The sequence below is a fragment of the Leptopilina boulardi genome, unplaced genomic scaffold, assembly GCF_019393585.1.
Source record: "Leptopilina boulardi isolate dan_hultmark-lab unplaced genomic scaffold, ZJU_Lbou_2.1 LbouV2_31, whole genome shotgun sequence".
In the NCBI taxonomy this organism is placed as follows: Eukaryota; Metazoa; Arthropoda; class Insecta; order Hymenoptera; family Figitidae; genus Leptopilina; species Leptopilina boulardi.
This window is the reverse complement of record NW_026137874.1, coordinates 1309240-1330510: the sequence shown is the minus strand read 5'-3', so window position 1 is coordinate 1330510 and position 21271 is coordinate 1309240. Positions and strand designations below refer to the sequence as shown.

Genomic DNA, 21271 nt, shown 5'->3' with positions numbered 1-21271 from the left:
CAATAAAAATATAACAAACTTGCCTTAATAGCAGAAGTTAAATAATAACTAAATAGAAACTTCGAAATGTGACACCTCTGAAGTGTGACATTTCCCCTATTCTACTTTCCCCACCATGTGGCGAAGATAATAAGGTTAGGTTATGCCACATATGTCACATATTCTAAAACTTCTAAAATGTCGGAAATGTATGTGTAAATTTCCCCTCACGCGAAGAAGATTATATTGAAATAACTCCCCCCTCTCTTCAATTGAAGCTGGTCAAAATCAACCTTTTTGGAATGGAGATCTCTCTCTCTGTCCAGGAAATTGCGTTGTATTCATATTTTCTGACATAAACTTCCATTTACCCTACTGACAGTTACAATTCTTTTGTTTACGAAAAATCAGCTGGCATTGATAAAAACGTGAAAATGTTTACTTTTACCATAGTGTTTAATAATTTGTGCATTTAAATATTGTCAAGTTTTTATTCGTCTAATAACTGCTAGTGTGATTTGAACTTTTGTGATCTTGAAAAATATTAAGACGAAATTTTGTGTGTATATTTTTACAAGTGTGATACATCTTGAAAAGTGATACTACAAAAATGGATGTTAAGAGTCTAGAACATCCGACATTAAAGGTGAGATTTTTTTTTACGTATTATTCAAAATTTTAGTAATTTTTTTTAAAGTTCAAGGTTTCATTGATATATATATATATATATTTATTTTTAATCAATAATGTGTCATTTTAAGGGAAATTGTTTTTTTTCTTTTTTTACTCGCGATTATTATTGAGTCACCAGATGTTAATTGATTTTCAAAATTATTTTAAAAATATTTTCAATGTTAAATGGATTTTTTTCTAGTTTTATTGTAAAATATGAAGCTAATACGTAGTATTAATTTATTCTATACGATTTTTTTTTAACAGGTGCCATATGAATTGTTGAATAAAAAATTTCGTTCAGCACAAAAGACATTGGATCGTGAAGTATCTCATGTACAGTCAGCGGCAAATGAATTAGAAAAAGGATTATCCGAAGATGGGGCACAAGTTCCTACTGGAGATATAACGAGTCTTTTGGGTGGTGTTGTTGCTCGTCTTCAAGTTTTAAAACGCAAAGCCGAGGAATCAATAGCCGAGGAACTTCAAGCTGGAATGGTGTGTAAACGACGTTTAGATCATTTAAAAGATCATTCAAATACATCACCAAGCGCCGTTAATCAATGGCGACGACAAAGACTTGATCGAATGTTGGTCGAATATTTTCTTCGAAAAGGATATTATCAAACTGCAATGAAATTGGCTGACACCAGTGAACTTCGTGATTTGACTAACATTGGTAAAAAAAACAATTTTTTTTACAAAATGAATATTTTATTAATGGGGGAAAATTTTTTTCAGATGTATTCATGGTGTCAAAAGAAGTGGAAAATTCACTGGCAAATCACGAGACAGCTCGTTGTTTGGGTTGGTGTCATGATAATCGTTCGAAATTACGAAAATTGGGAAGTACAATGGAATTTAATTTACGAGTTCAAGAATTTATTGAATTAGTTCGTGCAGATCGACGATTGGATGCTGTGAAACACGCGAGAAAATGTTTCTCAAATTATGATGATTATCAATTGCAAGAGATTCAATGTTGTATGGGACAATTGGCTTTTCCTGCCAATCCTTATTTGAGTCCCTATAAAGATTTACTCGATGAGAAACGGTAAATATTTTTTTTTCAAATTTAAATATGATCCTAGGAATTATTATTTTTTCCTTTACAGTTGGGACAGACTCATTGAACAATTTCGTCATGAGAACTATCGACTGTTTCAACTCGCGAGTCAAAGTGTATTTACAGTTGCCCTTCAAGCTGGTTTATCTGCATTAAAAACACCACAATGCTATGGAGGCAATAAAGAAGGACGAAATCCAAGTTGTCCGGTTTGCAATGAATCTCTTAATGAATTGGCAAATCCATTGCCATTTGCCCATTGCTCTCAATCAAGATTAGTTTGCAGTATAAGTGGTACACCTCTTAATGAATACAATCAACCCATGATGATGCCCAATGGTTATGTTTATGGTGAACAAGTAAGTATAATAAATGAAATTAATTTCAATTTTATAAAAATTATTCCAAATGTTTTCTAATTTCAATTTTTCAGGCTTTGGAAAAAATGGCTCACGAGAATAATGGAACGGTAATCTGTCCAAAAACCAAAGAAGCGTTTGCTTATAAAAAAATAGAAAAAGTTTATGTCATGTAACAAAATTAACATCTGAGCACAAAGTGTATTATATTGTTTCTCTTCTCTCTCTCTACATATTATATATATATATAAATAATATCCTTTAATTTAAATAGTATGTTTATCTAAATCGTAAAAATAAAAATATATTTTCAATCAAAATTGATTTAATTTTTTCCAGTAACTTAAAAAATAAACATTTAATTTTTAAAAAAATCGGAATTAAAGGAAAAATCTCTTTTTTAATTTATAATTCATTTATTTAACATTGTATTATTATTTGTTGCAGCATGAAAACAATTTTTATAATAGGACACAAGTCTTTTTAAATCGGTAAATTATTTAACAGTATTTTTTATTTATGAGTATAACATTTTTCATTCCTTATAATATTTATATTTTTATATTATATATTATTATAGAAACAGAACGGAAAATTAATCGGACGAAAGAATTATGTTCTAATTTCAAATATGTTGAGCGTACAGTGTATTTTTTTTTTAAATGTCTTGAAAATTTCTAAAATCTAAAAGTGAGGTGATATGTTTATGTGTGTAACTTAATGTGAGAATGGAGGTTTTTTTTTTATTTTTTTTTTATTTTTAATTATACAAAAATATCGCTTCTAAGCTATAGTTTTTTTTTCACGCTCATGCCTTTCCCTGGATTGAAAATTCATTTAAGTTTTATTGTCTGCATTCTTGTGGATTGTCCCTATATATATATATAGGAAGTTGAACATTAATAAGCTTTTAAAATTCGTAGTTTATAAACTTACGCTTTAGAATTGCGATTTTTAAATTACTCGTAATGGGATGACAGGAATTTGTTCTTTCTTTTTATGTTAAATATTTTTTATTTCTATCTTCTTCAATCCTTTTAAATCTTACACTACTTTGAGCCTAGCATATTTATAAATCGAGGTATATTAAATTGGAATTTTTTTTCTTAATGTGTGATTTATGAAAAATTACAAAGAGTAAATGAGCGATTTTCAAGAATTGGTCATAGTAATTTTCTTTAAAAAATATTAATTATTAATAATTAATATTTAATATTAATTATTATACCAATTTTTAAGAAGATACTACTATTTAAATCTTTTTCAGCATATAAATATTTTACAATGTAAAAAAATTCAATTCCTACTTTTTGAAAAAAAAAACAAATTCTTTGGTATTAAAATTTTTAAATAAAATTAATGATTATAAATATTAATTGCTAGGCGTCGGAGGGCTTGTTAATTCTATTTTATTTAAGGTAATTTACCTGTGACGATATTCATTTACAAAGAATAATAATTTTTAAAACTTTTTATGATTTATACTGATAAATTAAATAGAAGTTTTTTTATTTAACTTTATTAATTCAATAGAAGAGTAAAATAAATAAAATATTTTTTTTTTCAACAATAAAATAAAAGACAGTTAATTTAAAAAAGTAGAATTATATTTGTTTCTTGAAAATTTTCGCTCATTAAACATTTTTCAAAGCGAATCGAAAGGCAAATTACCTCAAGTATAGAAAAAAAAGAGACATAAATCGTAGATAAAAATAGTTTGAAAATAGTTATATCTATTTTTCTAAAAAACAAAAGAAAATATAAATTTATCTAATTGTAAGATATTAAAAATTCCTCTTCCGTATATTATTTATACGAAGCGTAACGGATTATTTTCCACAACTTTGTGTCTCAACAAGTACAAGTTCGCAGATACCTTAAATGATAACAGTTTTTTTTTTATATATAAAGATAAAAAATGACGGTATAAAAAGTCCAGTAACGATGCAAAAAAAAAAAATTATTTCTAAGATAAACTGCAACAAAACATTTTAAATCTATAATAGTACATATTTCGCACTTTTTTTTACTCTCTTTCAACAGTCAATTTAACATTTTTATGTATATGTATTTGGAAATAATGGCAAAATTGAGTATCAATTTAACATGTAAAAGAATCATTTTTTTTTTTTTATAAACGACGTATAAAAATTAAAATATTATATATTTTTTTAATCAAATGTGCATTTAAAGCGGCTTCAAAAATCTCCAAAAAAGAGACTTAACATTCCTTTTTTTTCTTCATCAATTAAGGCATTTTGGTTTGACAAATTGTCAATCGAGTAAATGCTATTCCATAAAAAGTGATTTTGTCGCTTCCTTTTTTTTTTTTTTGCTGACGAGATTGTAACTTAATACGATTTAATATTTTTCAGTCCTTGTGACTACTGGACTTTGTGACTTGATATAATATTATACAGTCACGGATGCGAAGGTTTTAAACAATTGTCGATGAAATTCTTTACAAATTGAATTTATGGTTCTTTTTATTTATCGCGTTATCCTTTTAAATCGATAAAATTTGGGTTGAAAAATTTCCCTAAATTATCCATTAGTAAAACTCAAATATTTTGATAAATTGTCCAAGTAACCAAATAGGGCATTAGGCGAGTGAAAGTCAATCCCGAAACAATTCCAGTTATTAAAAAACCTGCTCCTAACATACCGGCTGTCGAGGCATATTGTGGCTCTACCGTACTGTAAATAAAATATATTTAGATATTATATAACTCTTTTTTTTCCAATTTTAAAACAATTTTAATATGAAAAATTCTATTTTACCTAGAACAGAACATCATGGTCATGGAAGAAAAATAGCCACTTGTGAATCCCATTGTAATGCCAATGGCTAAATATATCCAATCATTGTTAATTAAAACGGGAATCGTTCTCGTCATGTCTTTCACTTGATAATTACAAACCAAGAAAAGTGGAATATATAAAACTCTCAAGACAATGGGAATGATCACATACTTTTTACTCGGCTGAAAATTAATATTAATTATAAAAAATTGTAATTTTAGAGGAAAATAATTTTTGTAATTTTAAATAAGAAAATAATAATAATTACCCATTGGAATCTTGATCCAAAGAAACTGCCAATCATGGCTGTGACGTTAAATGTAAGGAAGCACATAACGCTTGCATAATATTTATCAGAAATTATGAAATTTGAATCTGAATGATGAACGTTACTGGCAACGTTCGGGAAAATTGCAAGCGTAACAAAAAAAATGAAAAATACATTAAAACATTGTACCCAACATTGTTTAAAAACTGTAAAATAAGGTGGTCTCTCTGGTTTTCCTCTTGCCTTGCCACCTATTCTCTTTTTATTCACTTCTTTTTGGGCAAGAAGTTCATGATATCGATAAAACCTCTGTTTAAAAAAAAAATAAAATTCAATATATTTTAATAAACAAAATATTTGCATTCAATTAAATCCTAATTAATTAAAATAAAAAACGTACGTTTATTGGAAGAGCGAAGTAAGTATCGAAGCAAGCGAGAAGTACGAAAAGAGCAGTTATAAAATAATAAATAGCGGCTGTACGTTGATTTGGAGATAATATTTTGGAAACTAAATCGATAATCGACACAAATGTACCACTTATATTCTGTAATAGAAAAAAGTATTTTTAGAAACTTTATACGATTTAATTTAAAAGAAAAAAAAAACGATCATTAAGTGAAGAAAAAATACTTACCGAGCCTAATACAACAGCACCTGTATATTTACCAGGTAATTTAGCTGCCATTCCATAAACGGAATTTTGATAAATACCATTTGCAGCTGCAAAGAATTTATTTCGTTATTTCGTTATTTATTTTATATATAAACTTATTATTATAAGAACTTACTGTTTAATAATATAATAGTAATCATAGTGGTCCAATAAAATTCTGGAATCCAAGCGCTTGTATCAGTCATTGCCAGGACAATTGTAAATACAAATATTAATACTTGTACAAATATTCCCCAAACTATTCGTGTTGTTAAATTTCCTCTGTAAATTATTTCAAAAGAAAATTATAATTTTGTAAAAAAATATAAATTTGCCTGTCAATATTTTTCAGGACAAATATTTATAAAAAAAAAGAAAATTATCTATACGAACCCTAATTGGACAAAAATATTTATCCAACTGAAAATAAGATTAGGTATTTGTGCTGCCAATGCGGATTCCTCTTGAAAAGATTTTTTATATCTTGGCTGAGACTCGCTGCTCAATTTAAAATCCGTGAAATACTAAAAAAAAAATAAAGAGAAAAATTATTTTTAAGCATGATAATAATTTTTTAATTGGAACTATTGTTTTAAATTTATTATTAGATTAAAAATAAAAAAATTATAAAATATTAATAAATGTTAAGTAAAAATAACCATCATTTTGGTATAAAATTGCAAAATTTTAATCTTTTGAAATTATTACTTACATCAAATGCTGTTATAAACATATTCCACGATATCAAAGTTCCAATTCCATGTAGAAGCATAATAAAATATACTATATTTAATCTGAAAATATAATGAATTCATTTTAATTCAGCGATGTATATATATATTAATTAAATTAATAAATGAAAATATCAATTTCCAAGTATGATAACTGATTTTGTAAATTTTTATTATTTTTTTTTATCATGTCCACTAAATTCATTGAAATAAATTCTCAACTATTTCTCAGTGTCTTTTAAAATAATTCTGCTTACTGTAAGCAAAAATTTATACATATGACGCTGCATTATCGTTTAACACTTCCGAAAAATATTTTTATAAAATAAATAAATAAAATAATTTTACATAATGCATAGATACATAATTAAATATGTATTTAAAATATAAAAAAAAATTATTGTTTAAAATAAAATATCCAGTATGAGAATGAAAATTTTAATTTTCCATTATTTTTTACTCCTTATCAATTTTTTTTTGATTTTTTCTAATTAGTAAATAAATAATTTGCTTTAGATAAAAATTAAAAATATGACAAAAATTATATTTTTACTCACCGATCCTTGGGAGGATTTAATTCCAGATCTAATTGGTCCATTGTCATGTCCTTAAAATTTAATTCGTCGTCTGGCCTACCAGTTCCTTCCCAACCAGGTGACAATCGAACTGGTTCTGAACCTGTTATATAGTTTTATTTTTGAATAATATTCATGATTTATAAAATCTTCTCTTCACAAAGAAGAGAAAAAAAAAAAAAATTCTCGGCTAAGGTCAAATGAAGTGCATACCATTTAAGTTGTTTAAAAATAGGTATAAAGAGCATTGATCTAACGACACTGTAACCGCCTGGCAATCAATTATCATGCCCTGATCATCATTTGAATCAATTTATAAGTGTAATTGATTTAATAAAATTTTATTTACGAGCGAATGCGATTTAAGCAAAAAAAGATCATAAGCGGTTCAAGAAATAAAATTTTTACGATCTTGAATTTACAAAAAATGTTAATCAAAAATTAGTACATAATTACTAACACCAAAATTAATTTTTGAAAAATGAATTTTCTTCAATTTTTTGAAAATTGTTTTAAAATGAAAAGATTTTTTTACATAAAACTTACAAGATTTTTTGTACATATTATTTTCTATGTTTAATTTTTATACGGAAAAAAAAAAATTTTTCTCTTTGGATAATTTTCAAACACTTCGTTTAACGAGTAAATTTTCACTAAACGTTCAAATCATCAAAAAAAAAAATAAATCTTTATGGATCTATAAAAAAGATTATCCAAGTTAGAATTTACTTTAAAAATTTAACATTATCAATAGGTACTTTTTGAGAGGGACTTAATTACTCATTTTCTTAATGTTCTAAAATAAAAGTATAAAAATTTATAAACATAATTTAAATACAATTAATGTTTAATTAGTTTTTGAAAATTTTTATTTGGGGGAAAAAAAAGATTTTATAATTATTTTATAATGAATTTTTTCAAGTGAGAAAAATTTCTTTTTTTTCATGAAATTGAAAGTAAATTCATTTTTATCCACATATGAAGCAGTATAAAGGATAAATAATAATTAATATTAGGCATAATTAAATTAAAGAAAATTACCATGAGAAAGAGAAGAATTAAAAGTATAGTAAGTAAAGTTGTGACCTGTACAGAGAGAAGGAGACTTTAACAAAAATAATTAGTGCAGTAAATAATTAATAAACTAAAATTAGCCATGCATTTTGTTTTTTTTTAAATATATTTTTAAATAAAAATAATATATATATTTTTTTTTGTTAAATTTTCTCATAATAAAATTAAATCTTTATCTTCATTGTATATATATAGAATATGTTTACGAGATAATTCTCGTTAGTTTACAGATCACAAGAGCTTAAATTCCCGAACGATTGATAAATTAATAAATGAGATTGTCATTGAAAAAAGCTTTCTAAACAGTTTCTTATCAGCTGTCAGAGAATATATTGCAACACAAGAGAGTGTTTTGAATTCGATACCTCTTATATTATATATTATAAACTCGATAAAAATTCTCCATTTGAAACTCAATGTCCAAAAGATATGCTAAATTAAAATTACAAGTAAAAAATAATCTTTTTTAATTTCGTTTAAAAGAAATTAAAATTCTCATTCAATAAAATTTTAAATTTCTTTAGTTTTTATCAATATAAGACTTTCTCATTTTCATAGACTTTTCTTCTAATTCCTCGAATGAGTTTAATTTCAGTTTAAAAGCTATTAAGTTAATTAGTTTTTGTGTAGTCGAGTTGAAAGCATCATTATAAATAGTCGAAGGGAACAATGTAGTCAGCACCGTGGACAATATATCTTCAATGTAAAAATTATGCTTATTATGGCAAGAGGATAATGAACTCAGCAGATTACACTACACTAGTCTCTCTAGATATATTAGCCAATAGTCATGCAAGTTCAATTGAAATAAAATTATTTCACACACACACACACACTATGAAAATTATAATAATTTGACACTTTTTTTCACATGGTCATATTTCTTTTTTTTATTCTCTCACACATATATATAAATTTGTAATCAAAAGAAAAATACTTGCGTAAGGAAAATTTTTTTATAAAAGAGAATCCTGAGTTTCAAGACGCGATCAGAAAATGGCTTGGGCAATTTGCCAAGGAGGCGAAAAAAAGAAAAAGAAACATAAAAATAAAAGAAAGAAAAAAAAAAAGCAAAGACTATACACACGAGTAAAAGAAGCACATGGTGAGGGGGACTATTAAATTGGTATGTTTATATAGAAAAGCAATAGTGATTGTACAGTGAAAATGTTGAGAGAAAGGATACATTTTTGGATACAAATTGCCGAGAGTTTCATTCATGTTTTATATTTAAAATACCTTTTGGTGGTAAAATTCTTGCTGCTCCATTTGAATCTTTTAGAAGCGTCTGTTCCTCAGGACCTGCTCCAAATTCTTTTTTTGTATATGTACCCGCCATTTTTCACTCAGGCCTTTTATTTATTTCCAATGAAAAAATTAAAACAGAAAGCAAATCAATTGAGTAATTGTTGACAATTATTTTGTTTCAATTATTATTGATGTCAAATATCCGGTTATGTATACATATATATATATTGTTGTGATAACTTCAAAACTAATGGGCGGATCACTCCGGCGTATTTTATTTTTGTTTCTTTGTTTATTTTGTATATTCACAATGAAATGGATCGATTGACCTAATATTGAATTTTATGATGAAACGAATTTATTAAATATTTGAAGAACTATTTGTAAAATTCATAAAAATGAATTGTTCAATCTATTTTCACGACAACACACAAGACGAACCATTTTCCTCCAGTTCGTTTGCTATTCTGAACTTTGAGGTTATGTTACAACCCCTCTGAAAGCGAATTGCAAAGCTCAGCGATAAGAGACGAAATTATCCGAAAATATCCGATGTCCCCTCCAATCGGAATTTATCAAAATTTGAATCAAGAATTTTTTTTAAATTTAAAAAGTTTTGGAAATTATAATTCAACTTTGTATTGTTCTATTTTGCTTGTTTTATTGTGCGTACAACAAAGACTGATTCTTCAGGCGTAAATTATTGCTTAACTTCAGTAAAAACAGGTTCTTTTTTTTATCAAGTTACTGCGTGTATAAGGTTGATATTCTTAATTTCTTATTCATAATTCCCCACTTGTAGATTCACATTACAATATCATATATACAATTTTTGCATATTTATATAAACAACCTTCAACAATTTAGTGGAATTCTCTAGATAAAAAAAAAACATTTATTGACATTAACATTCCGATTATTATTTATTAATCATGTTCAAAGGGTAATTAACAAGAAAATTGATCACATTGAAGCAGAAAACAATTTTAGAAATTAACTTCCTTTTTTCTACAAAACGGGTTTTTTTTCAAATTAATTATTAAACTGTTAATAAAATATAATTAAAAAAAAAAGAACTGTTACTTTTTATTATTTTATAAAAAATTGTAATTTTGAAAACAGAAAAATAAAATCAATTTAAATTTTAAAAAGTTTATGATTATTAAAATGCTACATACCATGTTTAAACAATATTATATCACAGTTATTTTGTTGTTAGAAAATAGAATAAAAAAAGTTATGCCCAAGTTTCTAATTGATATCGATTATTCTTTTCCAATTGACTAATAAAAATTTCAGCATCCTCATTATTCATGTTTCCAAATTTCATCGCTAAATTAACAAATTCTTCGCGCACACCATTAGGCATATTTTTAGAATTGCCGGCCAAGTAAATATTGGCATCGTTACACAAAAATTCCCAACATAATTGTCCTTGTAATCGTATTATGTGTTGAACATATCTGTAATTAGAAATAGAAAATAATTAATTTATTTTATTACTTTAAGATAATTACACAAAAAATTATTAAACTTACATTTTCGCCTCTTGATCACGTGAAAAAGCGCAAAACATTTTTAAATTATTATTTTTACACATTTTTGCAAAATCTTGCCGACAATGATAATCTTTATCTTGATTTCTACATCCAAAGAAAAGAAGACAATTTTTTAAATTTCTTTCATTAATGGCTTTCTCTAATAATAATGAACGAAACGGTGCAATTCCCGTTCCGGGTCCAATTAAAATCATTGGTTTCGTATTATTAAATTTAAATGTCCCTTTTTGTATCCAATAAATAATAGAATCGCCAACATTTAAATTTGCCAACCAATTCGAACATAGGCCAAGTCTTGATTCAATTAATTTTGTTTTATATTTAACAATAGCAACTAAAATATGTGTTTCATCACGTGTTTGTCGTAAACTCGATGCAATACTAAATGCTCTTGATTTTATTGTTGACATAATTTCAAAAAGTAATTGCAATGTTAATTTACTTGTTGTATGGGGAAAATCGGCCAACATTTCAACAATATTTCTCCGTGGTCGATTAATATAATTAAAAAGATCCTCTTGACCATTTGGCATTGTAAATTCTATTAATTTTTCCTTTTCCAATTGATTTTCACTGATAAATGCCAATGTTTGAATTGTTGATCTTCGTGGTTTATAATTCAGATCCCAATATTGTTCTACAATATCTTTGAGTCTTAAATCTTGTTGTAAAACAACAGGAACTTTAATTTCTTTCTCTTTAATACGTATAATCATATTTGGATCGATATTAACATTATTCTCGTGTAAAACTTGAAAGAATTTTTGTACCTGTTTTTCCGAATTTTTTGGTCTTATTTGCAAAACATCACCTGGTTGATATTCAACATTTGGGGTTTTAAATTTAATTAGTCTTACATCTTGAAAATGATCTTTTGCAGTAGTTCTTGTATTTTCAATAACAGTTCCAATTTTTAAGGATTCATTTACTTGAACCTCTTTCAAATAAATATTATCATTTAGAGAAATTTTCGAATCTTCTTTTTCAATAATGTTAATAGTGAATTTTTCAATTACAGGACTTTCGTAATTTGTCATTTGACTAATGGAAATGTGAAATATTTCTGAAATCTTATTCCATAAATCTTGAATCCATAAACTAACAACAGCATCGATTCCCAAATCATGTTGATCATCTGCTAATCCAATAGAAATTAATTCAACGGCTCCTAATTGTGTGAGACGTTTATTAAGCATTTTGCCTGCATAATTATATTTTTGATAAGAGCTATCACCAAGAGCCAATACTGCAAATCGTAAATGTTTTAGCGAATCAGTTGGTAAATTTTTACGTAACAAAAATCTCCAAAATCGTTTCATATTTGTTGTAACTTCTCCTTGTCCTGTTGTTGCCACAACAAAGATAATAAGTTGATCGATTAATAAATTTTGAATATCGTATTCGTCCATAGAGGAGATGTAACATTTTAAATTGTTTCTGAAAATTTGTTTAAATTACGATCGATTTCCATTTATAAATATTATTATAATCTAACCTTAAATTTATAGTATATAGAAAAAAATCTTTTAATTCTCAAACTCATTTTCTATAAAAATATTGATATAATTTAAAAAAACGCAATTGTCAAAAAAAAAACTAACCTCTTGGCAATTTTCCAAATTTGTTCTGCTGTATCTTGAGCAGTTCCGGTTTCACTTCCATAAAGTATAGTCACATTCATTTTATTTGATTAAAATTAAATTTCTATTAAATAACAATTTTAATGAAATATTTGTATTTGCAAAACACTAAAATTGTCAACGAACAGCTGATTTTGTAGCAGACGACACACAGTACACATCTCCCTCGTGTGACTAGTTTTGTTATTAAAAAAGAAAATAAAAAATCTCTTTTCACGATTTTTCCCTCAATTGATCCATAATACATCTTTGCTCAATCAAAATGTCAAGGATAAATGTTTAAGGTCGAATCCCGTTTGGCTCGCAACCTGTGTTGTATTTTTACATAAAAAGAGAAAAAAAAACCAATTTTTCCCGTGCGCGTAAGGGCGCACTCACACCTCTGGCTGCCTGCACAGGCAGCCAGTGAGAGCCAATCAAAGAGTCAGTAGATTTAAATTTGAATTTTCTGTCTCTCTTACTCTTGTACGTTTTCTGCGTGGTGGGAGGCTGCCTGTGCAGGCAGCCAGAGGTGTGAGTGCGCCCTAACATGATTAGAAATTCAAAAAAAAACGCGCGCTTTTTTTGTTCCGATTGTCTTAAAATACTTTTTAAAGAAATTTTTGATTAATTTTTTTTTCTTATCAATAAGATAATATATTTATTTGATTATTGATTTTAGTAAATTAGAAAAAAAGATTTTAAACATGAAATTGGGAAATAATTTTAAAAACAGGAAACGGATGTCACGTATCATTCACTTTTGCCAACTTAACTTCTAAGAGAAGAAATAATTTTTTTGTTATTAAATTATTGACGTTTTATCAATTTTTGAAAAAGTAAGAGATATAAAAAATTGTTCTTATTTAATAGGAGTTAATTAAATGTAATTGTATTTTAAAATTATTTTAACAAGGTGGAGAAAATAAATAAAAATGTCAAGAGTGATAAGTGTTGGTAGCAGTGCTTGTTTGTGGATGACTATATCGAAAGCAAACCTACTTTGACGCGAAAGGAAAGACGATAATGGCCATTTCGTAGAGAAGACAAAGATCGAGTGAGAAAGATCAGAGGAGTGGTGCGGCGTGTAGACGAGAGGAAAAGTGTGTCTCTTTTTTTTTTTGAGAGCTGTGAGTTTGTGTATCGATGTTTATTGCCTCTGTTGTTCGAGTTCGTACCGCTCGATTGACGAGCTCGCGGTACGTTGGTGGTGGCCCGTTAGTTTCTATCGTTTCTCTGTATACAAAAGGTACAAGTTTCCATCTATGAAAAGAATTACGCGTTTTTAAAGTCATTGTTGATGTTCCTGTTTCTGCAATTGATCACTGCGTTACGTCGTCTTATTTTGCTTTATACGTCAATTTCACCTTTATTACAGGAGAGTAATTCTGCAAATGTGACAAATTTCTTTTTGGATAAATACAAACAACTCTAGTTTTTGCCCAGCCCACAGCAAACTCTTCCTGATTTCATCAGCTTCATCTTCTTCTTTTTATTAACTTCATTACCTTGTCGATTTTTTTAACTTCGACATTTACAATCATTCGGATACCTGCCTATTGCATTCAAGGTTAGTGTTAAAAAAAAGTTTCTCTCTAATTAGAATAGAATTCAGGGTCAATTTCGAATTGTTTTTTGACACTATATTGAATATAGTATGGAAAATCATTATAAATTCCATTAATAAATTTCGTTTATGTGATGCGCAAGAAATATTAAAATGGGTCATATTTGTCAGGAGCTGTTATTGTTGATTCGTCGTATCTTTAATTTACGAAATTCATATCCCATATAATTCAGTTATTTGTGTATAATATATTCATAAACTAATTTATAATAATTTTTTACGCCTAGTTAATTTTTTAAAATTGTAAAAAAATCTAGAATTTTAATATTATTTCATAGTGTATTGAAATTGATTGTCAATATTGTATTTTTAATCAAAAAAAAAAGAGTTGGAGGGAAGAAACAATAACTGTCTATATCTATATATGTGTATCTTTAATATTTGAGGTTAGGTGCGTTTGATTTTAATTTCATAAATTCGTTCTGTAATCGATTATGAAAGTTTTACATTTAAAAATAAAGATTTTGATTATATATTAATTGATTATTTATAAATTTTACGTTGTAGAAGTGATTAATTATTAACGTTAATTTTGTTTTATATAAATATAATTTTGTAGTTAGTGAGAAATAATAGATAATTATTTGGTGTAATTGATGTGAGAATTCAAAAAATAAATAATATAAATAGAATTATTATTATTTTAATTATTTACATTTGTTTATTAATTACAAAATTTCGATTTATTTATTTTTTTTTTTTTTGACGAAATGTGGATTTTAATGAAAAATTCTATAATCTATATAGTGTCAAAGCTCAATTATAATTATCGCAACGTGATCAGTAGATAATAGTGAGAAAAAAAAATTGATTTTAGATTTACTAATGTATCTATTAATTTCCGATCTTTTGTTTACATTAAAAAATCTTACAATTATTGGTTTCAGTTTCAATTGAAAGTGACAACTACATTGAAATATTTGAAATTCCGAACAAAATGTCTGCCACATAATGTAAATTTTATTATATAACAAATGCAGAATTCAAGTACACTCACTGAAGAAAGCTTCAAAGATTTCCTTCTTTATGAGAAAAAAGAAAATTCTTTGTTGCTAAAATTAAAAAAATTGCCTAATACATAATAATAAATCCAGGCCACTTCCACAGTGTGAGAGAAAAAAAGTAAATATTTTATTCGCTTAAAAGTAAAAATAATAAAGAGAATAAAAATTTATATAAAAGAAAATAATAAATTTTGAAATCAATGAAAATGAATAGCCGGCTTAAAGAGACAGAGTCAAAATGGACCTGTGAATATTGTACATATGAAAATTGGCCATCATCATTAAAATGTACAATGTGCCGTGGTGCAAAACCACTTCTCGGTGAAGATATTTATCGTTTGAGAAATCCAAGTCCACAAAGATCGTGTTCGAGTGTTGCATCAGGTCCAGTACCACATTCAACCGATTCATATAATGTAGACACACAAAATTGTAGTCAAAATGTACCCTCTGGTGGTAAGTGGTCCTGCGATATGTGTACCTATCTTAATTATCAAAATACACCACGTTGCGTTCAATGTGGTAATCGTAAACCAAATTGTAATACACAATCAGTACATTCAATAGCATCAAATCTTCATGAGCAATTAGCGCCATTAAGACTCGGTGATCCACCACCACCACCACCTCCATCATCAAAAACTGGATCAAATTCACAACTTAATCCACCAGCAATAAATTTACATCCCGAACGTTATAGTAATCCATCGAATGCAGTTGCTGAGAAATGGTCATGTTTTATTTGTACTTATGAAAATTGGCCAAAATCAACAAAATGCGTTATGTGTGGTCATCAAAAAATTGAAAAAGATCGTAGGGATAAATCGTCAACTAATTTAGGTCTTATTTTACCAAGTCCAGAAAGAGAACACAGCCAGAGGGGTTTACCATCACCTCCACATACGCCTTATGTTCATCAACGTGATGAAAATTTGGCAATTGCCAGAAGGTTCGTATTTAACGAAAAAATAAATAAAAATAGATAATTAATGTTTTTTTTCTTTTTAAATATTACAGCCGGAGTTCTCATAGATTCGAGAGCAGAAACGACAGTCTTCCAACGCCTCAGTCACCAAATAATTGCGATTACGAACGTAGACTCAAGCAATTTAGACGTGCTGATTGGTGCTGGTTGAATGCATGTCTCGGCATCGTTGAGGGCGATAATACACCTGTTGAGGCTTATTTGGCCAGTGGCGGTGATCCTGCTCGTCAATTAACGCATTCCGAGGTTTTATTGTTAAATAGAAGCAGCGCTTTTGATGTGGGACACACTCTAGTTCATTTGGCAATCAGGTTACTATTTTATTTATTCTATTGCCTTTCAGCACACTTTTTTTTCTACATTTATAATATAATTAAAATTTTAATGTCTCATTCTCGAAATTAAAATTAAAATTTCCGTTTAGATTTCAACGAGAAGATATTCTAGCAACATTATTGTCACAAATCGAAGGATCTGGTTCAGGAATCAAGAGAGTACCAAGTTATGTTGCACCAGATTTGGCTGCTCAAATACGTAGACACGTGATGAATAGTATTCGATTACGAAAGGGTTCAATTCCATGCTATTTTGTCACAGATATGGCCACATTTTCTCTGCCTGCCGAGGTTCGTTAATTTATTTTTCTTTGAAATCTACTAAAGTTTAAAAATTAATAGATTTAATTTCAACTTTCAATCAAAAAGAATAAAATAAAATAGAAAAATGTTTTTAAATTAAGGTGGAAGATTTGCCGAGTATTGTTCAGGAGCAAATGTTGGAGGAACTTTTGGATAGAGAAGCACAACAACAACTTGAAGGTGGTGGAGGTGAACCGCCAGCTTTAAATTGGTCTTTAGAAATAACTGAAAGATTGGGAAGTCGTTTGCATGCTTTATGGAATAGATCAGCGGGTGATTGTCTATTGGATTCTGTAATGCAAGCAACTTGGGGTGTTTTCGATAGAGATAATGCTCTTCGAAGAGCTCTCGCTGATACATTACAACAAGCTGGACAATTGTGAGTTTTTAAAAAGAAATTTATTTATTTATTTATATAATTATAAAAATCCTTGAAATTTAATTTAAAAACAAAATTTCAGCTTTTATCCACGTTGGCGAGAATATGAGGCATCACAAGCGTCAAGAATGTTAGACTTTACATTAGAAGAAACTCAATGGCAGGAAGATTGGGAAAATTTATTGGCAACTGCAGCTCAACCGGGAAGTGCTTTAGAGCAATTACATGTGTTTACATTGGCCCATATTTTAAGGCGGCCGATAATTGTTTACGGTGTCAAATACGTCAAGAGTTTTCGTGGTGAAGATATAGGTGAGTTTATTTTATTTTATTTATTTTTTGGGCGAATAATTAATATTTTTCTCTTTTTCTAGGATATGCAAGATTCGAAGGTGTTTATTTACCATTATTATGGGAGCCTTCATTTTGCATAAGATCACCTATTGCTTTGGGCTATACGCGAGGTCACTTTTCAGCATTGGTGCCTATTGAACCATATTCATCATCAAGAATACCGCCTTTAGCATCACACGCAACTGGTATTGGTGGTGGAAATAGTCCAATTCAACAGCTACAAATACAAATACAAACGACCTTTATGCCACTCATGGATAGAGAGAGAAAATTACTTCCAATACATTTTCTTAGTCCCGAGGAAATGGGGCGCGAGGAAAATATTTTAAAACAATGGCTTGATGTTTGTACCACTGAAGGCGGTATTTTGGTTGCGCAACAAAAACTTCACAAAAGGCCACTTCTTGTCGCTCAGATGCTTGAGGAATGGCTCAATCATTATCGGAGATTAGCGTGAGTAATTAACATCTATTTTTTTCGCAATTGAACAAAAATTGTTGAAAGTAATCTTAAAGATTACTATTTTTGTTTTGTTTTTTAAAAATATTTTTATTATATTATTATTATTATTATTATATTATTTTATTATTATTTTATTATTATTATTTCTATTTTAAGTGAATATTTTTCTTTTGGTGATTGCTCTTTGTAAATCTTTTTAAAGGTATAAGTTGAGCATTGCGTTAATCTTTATAGTTAATTTAAGAATATAGCTTTAACATATCGTCGTATTTTTTTCAATATGTTTAGTAGAAAGCTTTTTTTTTTTAGTTTATAAGCAGCGAATTTGAATTAACGGCGAGTGTGAGATATATATATATATTTTTTTTTTAATTCAAAATTGTAGAAATCTAGTCTGCTTGAAAAACAATTTTTAAGACGGAATATTTTGTGTATTAAAACCATATATAGACAAGATTTGAAACTTAAAAAGTTTTTACAAATCTAAAAGAAAAAGGAAAATATATAAAAATGTTGTAAAATATTTTAAAAAAAGAAAAAAATGCCTAGCACCAAATTCTATTAAATTCTAGGATAGAATTGTAACAAAATATTTTGGTCTTAATATATTATACATGTATGTAAAGAATAGAGAGAGAGAATGAGTGAAAATGAGAGAAGTTTTAAAAATAAACATGAAGAATATCTTTAATTTCGATATTTTATGTTACTATTGAAATTTTTATTTTGAATTTAAATTATTGTCACGCGCGAAATATTGTAATTTTCTTTTTTTTTATTTTATTAATTTATCGTTATGAAGAGTAAGCGGGAAAAGTTGGAGATTTTTATGCCATTTTGACATTTTAATTTGCTAGAAGAGATGATAAAAGTCATTTTCAAATTTTGTTTTTTTTTATATGAACAATTTAATTTTATTTTATCATTTGCTATTCCCGCATACACTTTAAAAAATTTAAAAGAACAAAAAAAAAATTATTGCGCTTTATTGCAAGATTGTATCGAGGAAAAAAATTGTATTATATCGACATAAAAATAATGTCTAATTTAACAGAAGTGTATTGTTGATTTTTATTATTAATTATTGGTTTGGTCGTTGTTTAAATAAATATTTTCGAGAATAAATTAAAATGAAATAATTTGCGAATTTATTTCGTAATGATGTGGGGTCCCAGAAAAGAGATTTGTACTTTTAAATTTATTTTGCTCATTTTTGAAAAACTTTACTTTTCCGTTTTATTCTCTATTATTTGTTTTTTTTGTTTCCTTTCTTTTTAGAGAAAGAATATTTAAAAAAAAATAATGTGAATTTAATAAAAATTAAGATTATAAAAACAATAATTTAAAAAAAAATAAAAATCAGGAGCGATAAAAGGATGTGTTCTTTGTTTTGTTTGTTTAGTCAGACGAATAACGCACCATTTTCAAGAGCAGCAACACTTCAGGATTATAGCAGCGATGGTGATACGGAAGATGAGTAACAAAAAGCTTCTTCTTGAGACAAGATTTTAGCCAAAGTGTAATAAAGAAAATTTCTTTATTTTCTGTCAATCATTTTAATCAACTTGAAAAAAAAAAAAGAGATTTAAGGCAGCAATATTTGATCAATGATCATATGACTCGTCACTGATGATAAATTTTTTTTGTTTATCACGCAGTAAAGCACACAGGGTTTTTTCAAAAAACTCTGAAACATAAATGAATAAAGCACGAATTCCTATTGATTCGGGCTTTTATGTTTTTTTTTGTTTTGTAAAATGTCGAAATAATCGATAAAAAATTTTTTATTTTTAAATTAAATTCAAATGTTTTTCCTTAAAAAATTAAATAGTATTTGAAAACAAATTTTTCAGGATAATTGAAAAATACTTTAAAAAGTCGCATAATATTTTTTTTCCTAGAAAATTTTGTAGCATTTAAAATATGCTTGAATTGTAATTTATATTTTTTAGCTTTAAGGAGACATTTTTTCCTAGTTCAGCTCTCTCATGATTTAGGAAATTATTTCTCTTATATAGTATCGACGAGTTTTCGAGAAGAAAATTTTTTTTTAAATTTGTTTATTATAAATGTTTGAGAGAAATCGAAAGTTATGTGTAAAAAGAAAACAATACGTTTTAAAAACAAAACTTGTAGAGAAAATGTTGTCAATTACAGTCTTTTCGTTTAAAGAAAGAGTGAAAACAAAAAAAAAATTGTTTTTTCGATTATAATGTACGTTTTTGTTGAAGATAAATATTTATAATTTAAAAATGTTTAGGTAACAAAGCTTTTTAAAGTAGTTATTGTTAATGAAAAAAAAAAAAATTCGTTGGAGTAGAATTCGACGGTAGGACAAAAATTTATAAATAAAATTTAAAGAGTGTGTCTTAAATTTTACTGTTAAAAGAAATTGAATTAATCTCATGTCCTATTGTTATATATGATATAATTTAAAAAAAAAATGTTCAGCATTTAATTATCAAAATTAAAATAAAATAAAAATGATTTTTATTTTAAAATTGAGATGTATGAAAAAATCGAAACGTCTAGATGCTGTAATTGCCGAATCAGAAAAAAAGTACAAAAAGAGATAAGGGGACATTTGTTTTGCAAATTTGTTGTTATTTTTATTATTTATATAATTTTTTTTTATTTGCCGTGTACATTAGTCTCCATATTCTCTATACTATTTCTACAATATAGCGTCTAGTCCTTTTAGCACTTTCAATTTTTTCAATTATAATTAGATAAAGAAATATATAATTATAATCTTTTACTGTCTTGGATCTGCAAAAAAAAATATGCAAATCAAAGAAAAATTCTTTCTGATACAATTTAAATGATAATCTAGATAATTAATAAATTAAATTAAATCGTGTCTCCTTGGGTGGTCCATCCATATATTTGTTATTTAATTTTTTAAAGTTTACAATATTGTAAGAAAAAAAAAAAAATTGAAACAGCGAAATTAAAAAAAAAATCTAGAAGTTTTTCTGTCCAATTTAGTGTATGTTGCTTGACAGGTGATACAGTAAAAGAATTCAAAAGAATTAAAAAAAAATGAAAAAAAAAGATTGAAACAAATAGAAGTCTATATATAAATAAATAAAAAAAAAATATATATATATATATTAATAACATAGAGATATATGAAATGAAATATATTGAATAATATATCGATGTAAAATAATTCTAAATGACGATTGATTATTATTATAATTACTATATTATAA

The 21271-nt window shown here is 27.0% G+C and overlaps 3 protein-coding genes across 3 annotated transcripts; 2 read left to right on the top strand and 1 right to left on the bottom strand.

The window, feature by feature from the left end:
* The first annotated feature begins 225 nt into the window (after positions 1-225).
* On the top strand, positions 226-2396 carry LOC127283276 (E3 ubiquitin-protein transferase MAEA). The gene is made up of 5 exons (XM_051308013.1): positions 226-625; positions 919-1330; positions 1393-1705; positions 1767-2076; positions 2151-2396. Exons 1-5 carry the CDS (start codon positions 590-592, stop codon positions 2250-2252), a joined length of 1173 nt encoding a protein of 390 aa, XP_051163970.1. The 5' UTR covers positions 226-589; the 3' UTR covers positions 2253-2396.
* Positions 2397-3665: 1269 nt separating this feature from the next.
* LOC127283278 (NADPH-dependent diflavin oxidoreductase 1-like) lies at positions 3666-12948 on the bottom strand. Its single transcript, XM_051308016.1, has 12 exons — positions 12590-12948; positions 10968-12425; positions 10813-10892; positions 7090-7210; positions 6514-6595; positions 6195-6325; positions 5938-6083; positions 5784-5869; positions 5547-5693; positions 5147-5455; positions 4858-5060; positions 3666-4773 (listed from the first exon to the last, which is right to left on the bottom strand). Exons 1-12 carry the CDS (start codon positions 12667-12669, stop codon positions 4638-4640), a joined length of 2979 nt encoding a protein of 992 aa, XP_051163973.1. The 5' UTR covers positions 12670-12948; the 3' UTR covers positions 3666-4637.
* A 667-nt stretch (positions 12949-13615) lies between these two features.
* On the top strand, positions 13616-20430 carry LOC127283272 (ubiquitin thioesterase trabid). Its single transcript, XM_051308008.1, has 8 exons — positions 13616-14177; positions 15122-16187; positions 16256-16534; positions 16648-16849; positions 16963-17240; positions 17323-17552; positions 17615-18047; positions 19459-20430. Exons 2-8 carry the CDS (start codon positions 15439-15441, stop codon positions 19535-19537), a joined length of 2250 nt encoding a protein of 749 aa, XP_051163965.1. The 5' UTR covers positions 13616-14177; positions 15122-15438; the 3' UTR covers positions 19538-20430.
* The last annotated feature ends 841 nt before the right edge of the window (positions 20431-21271 follow it).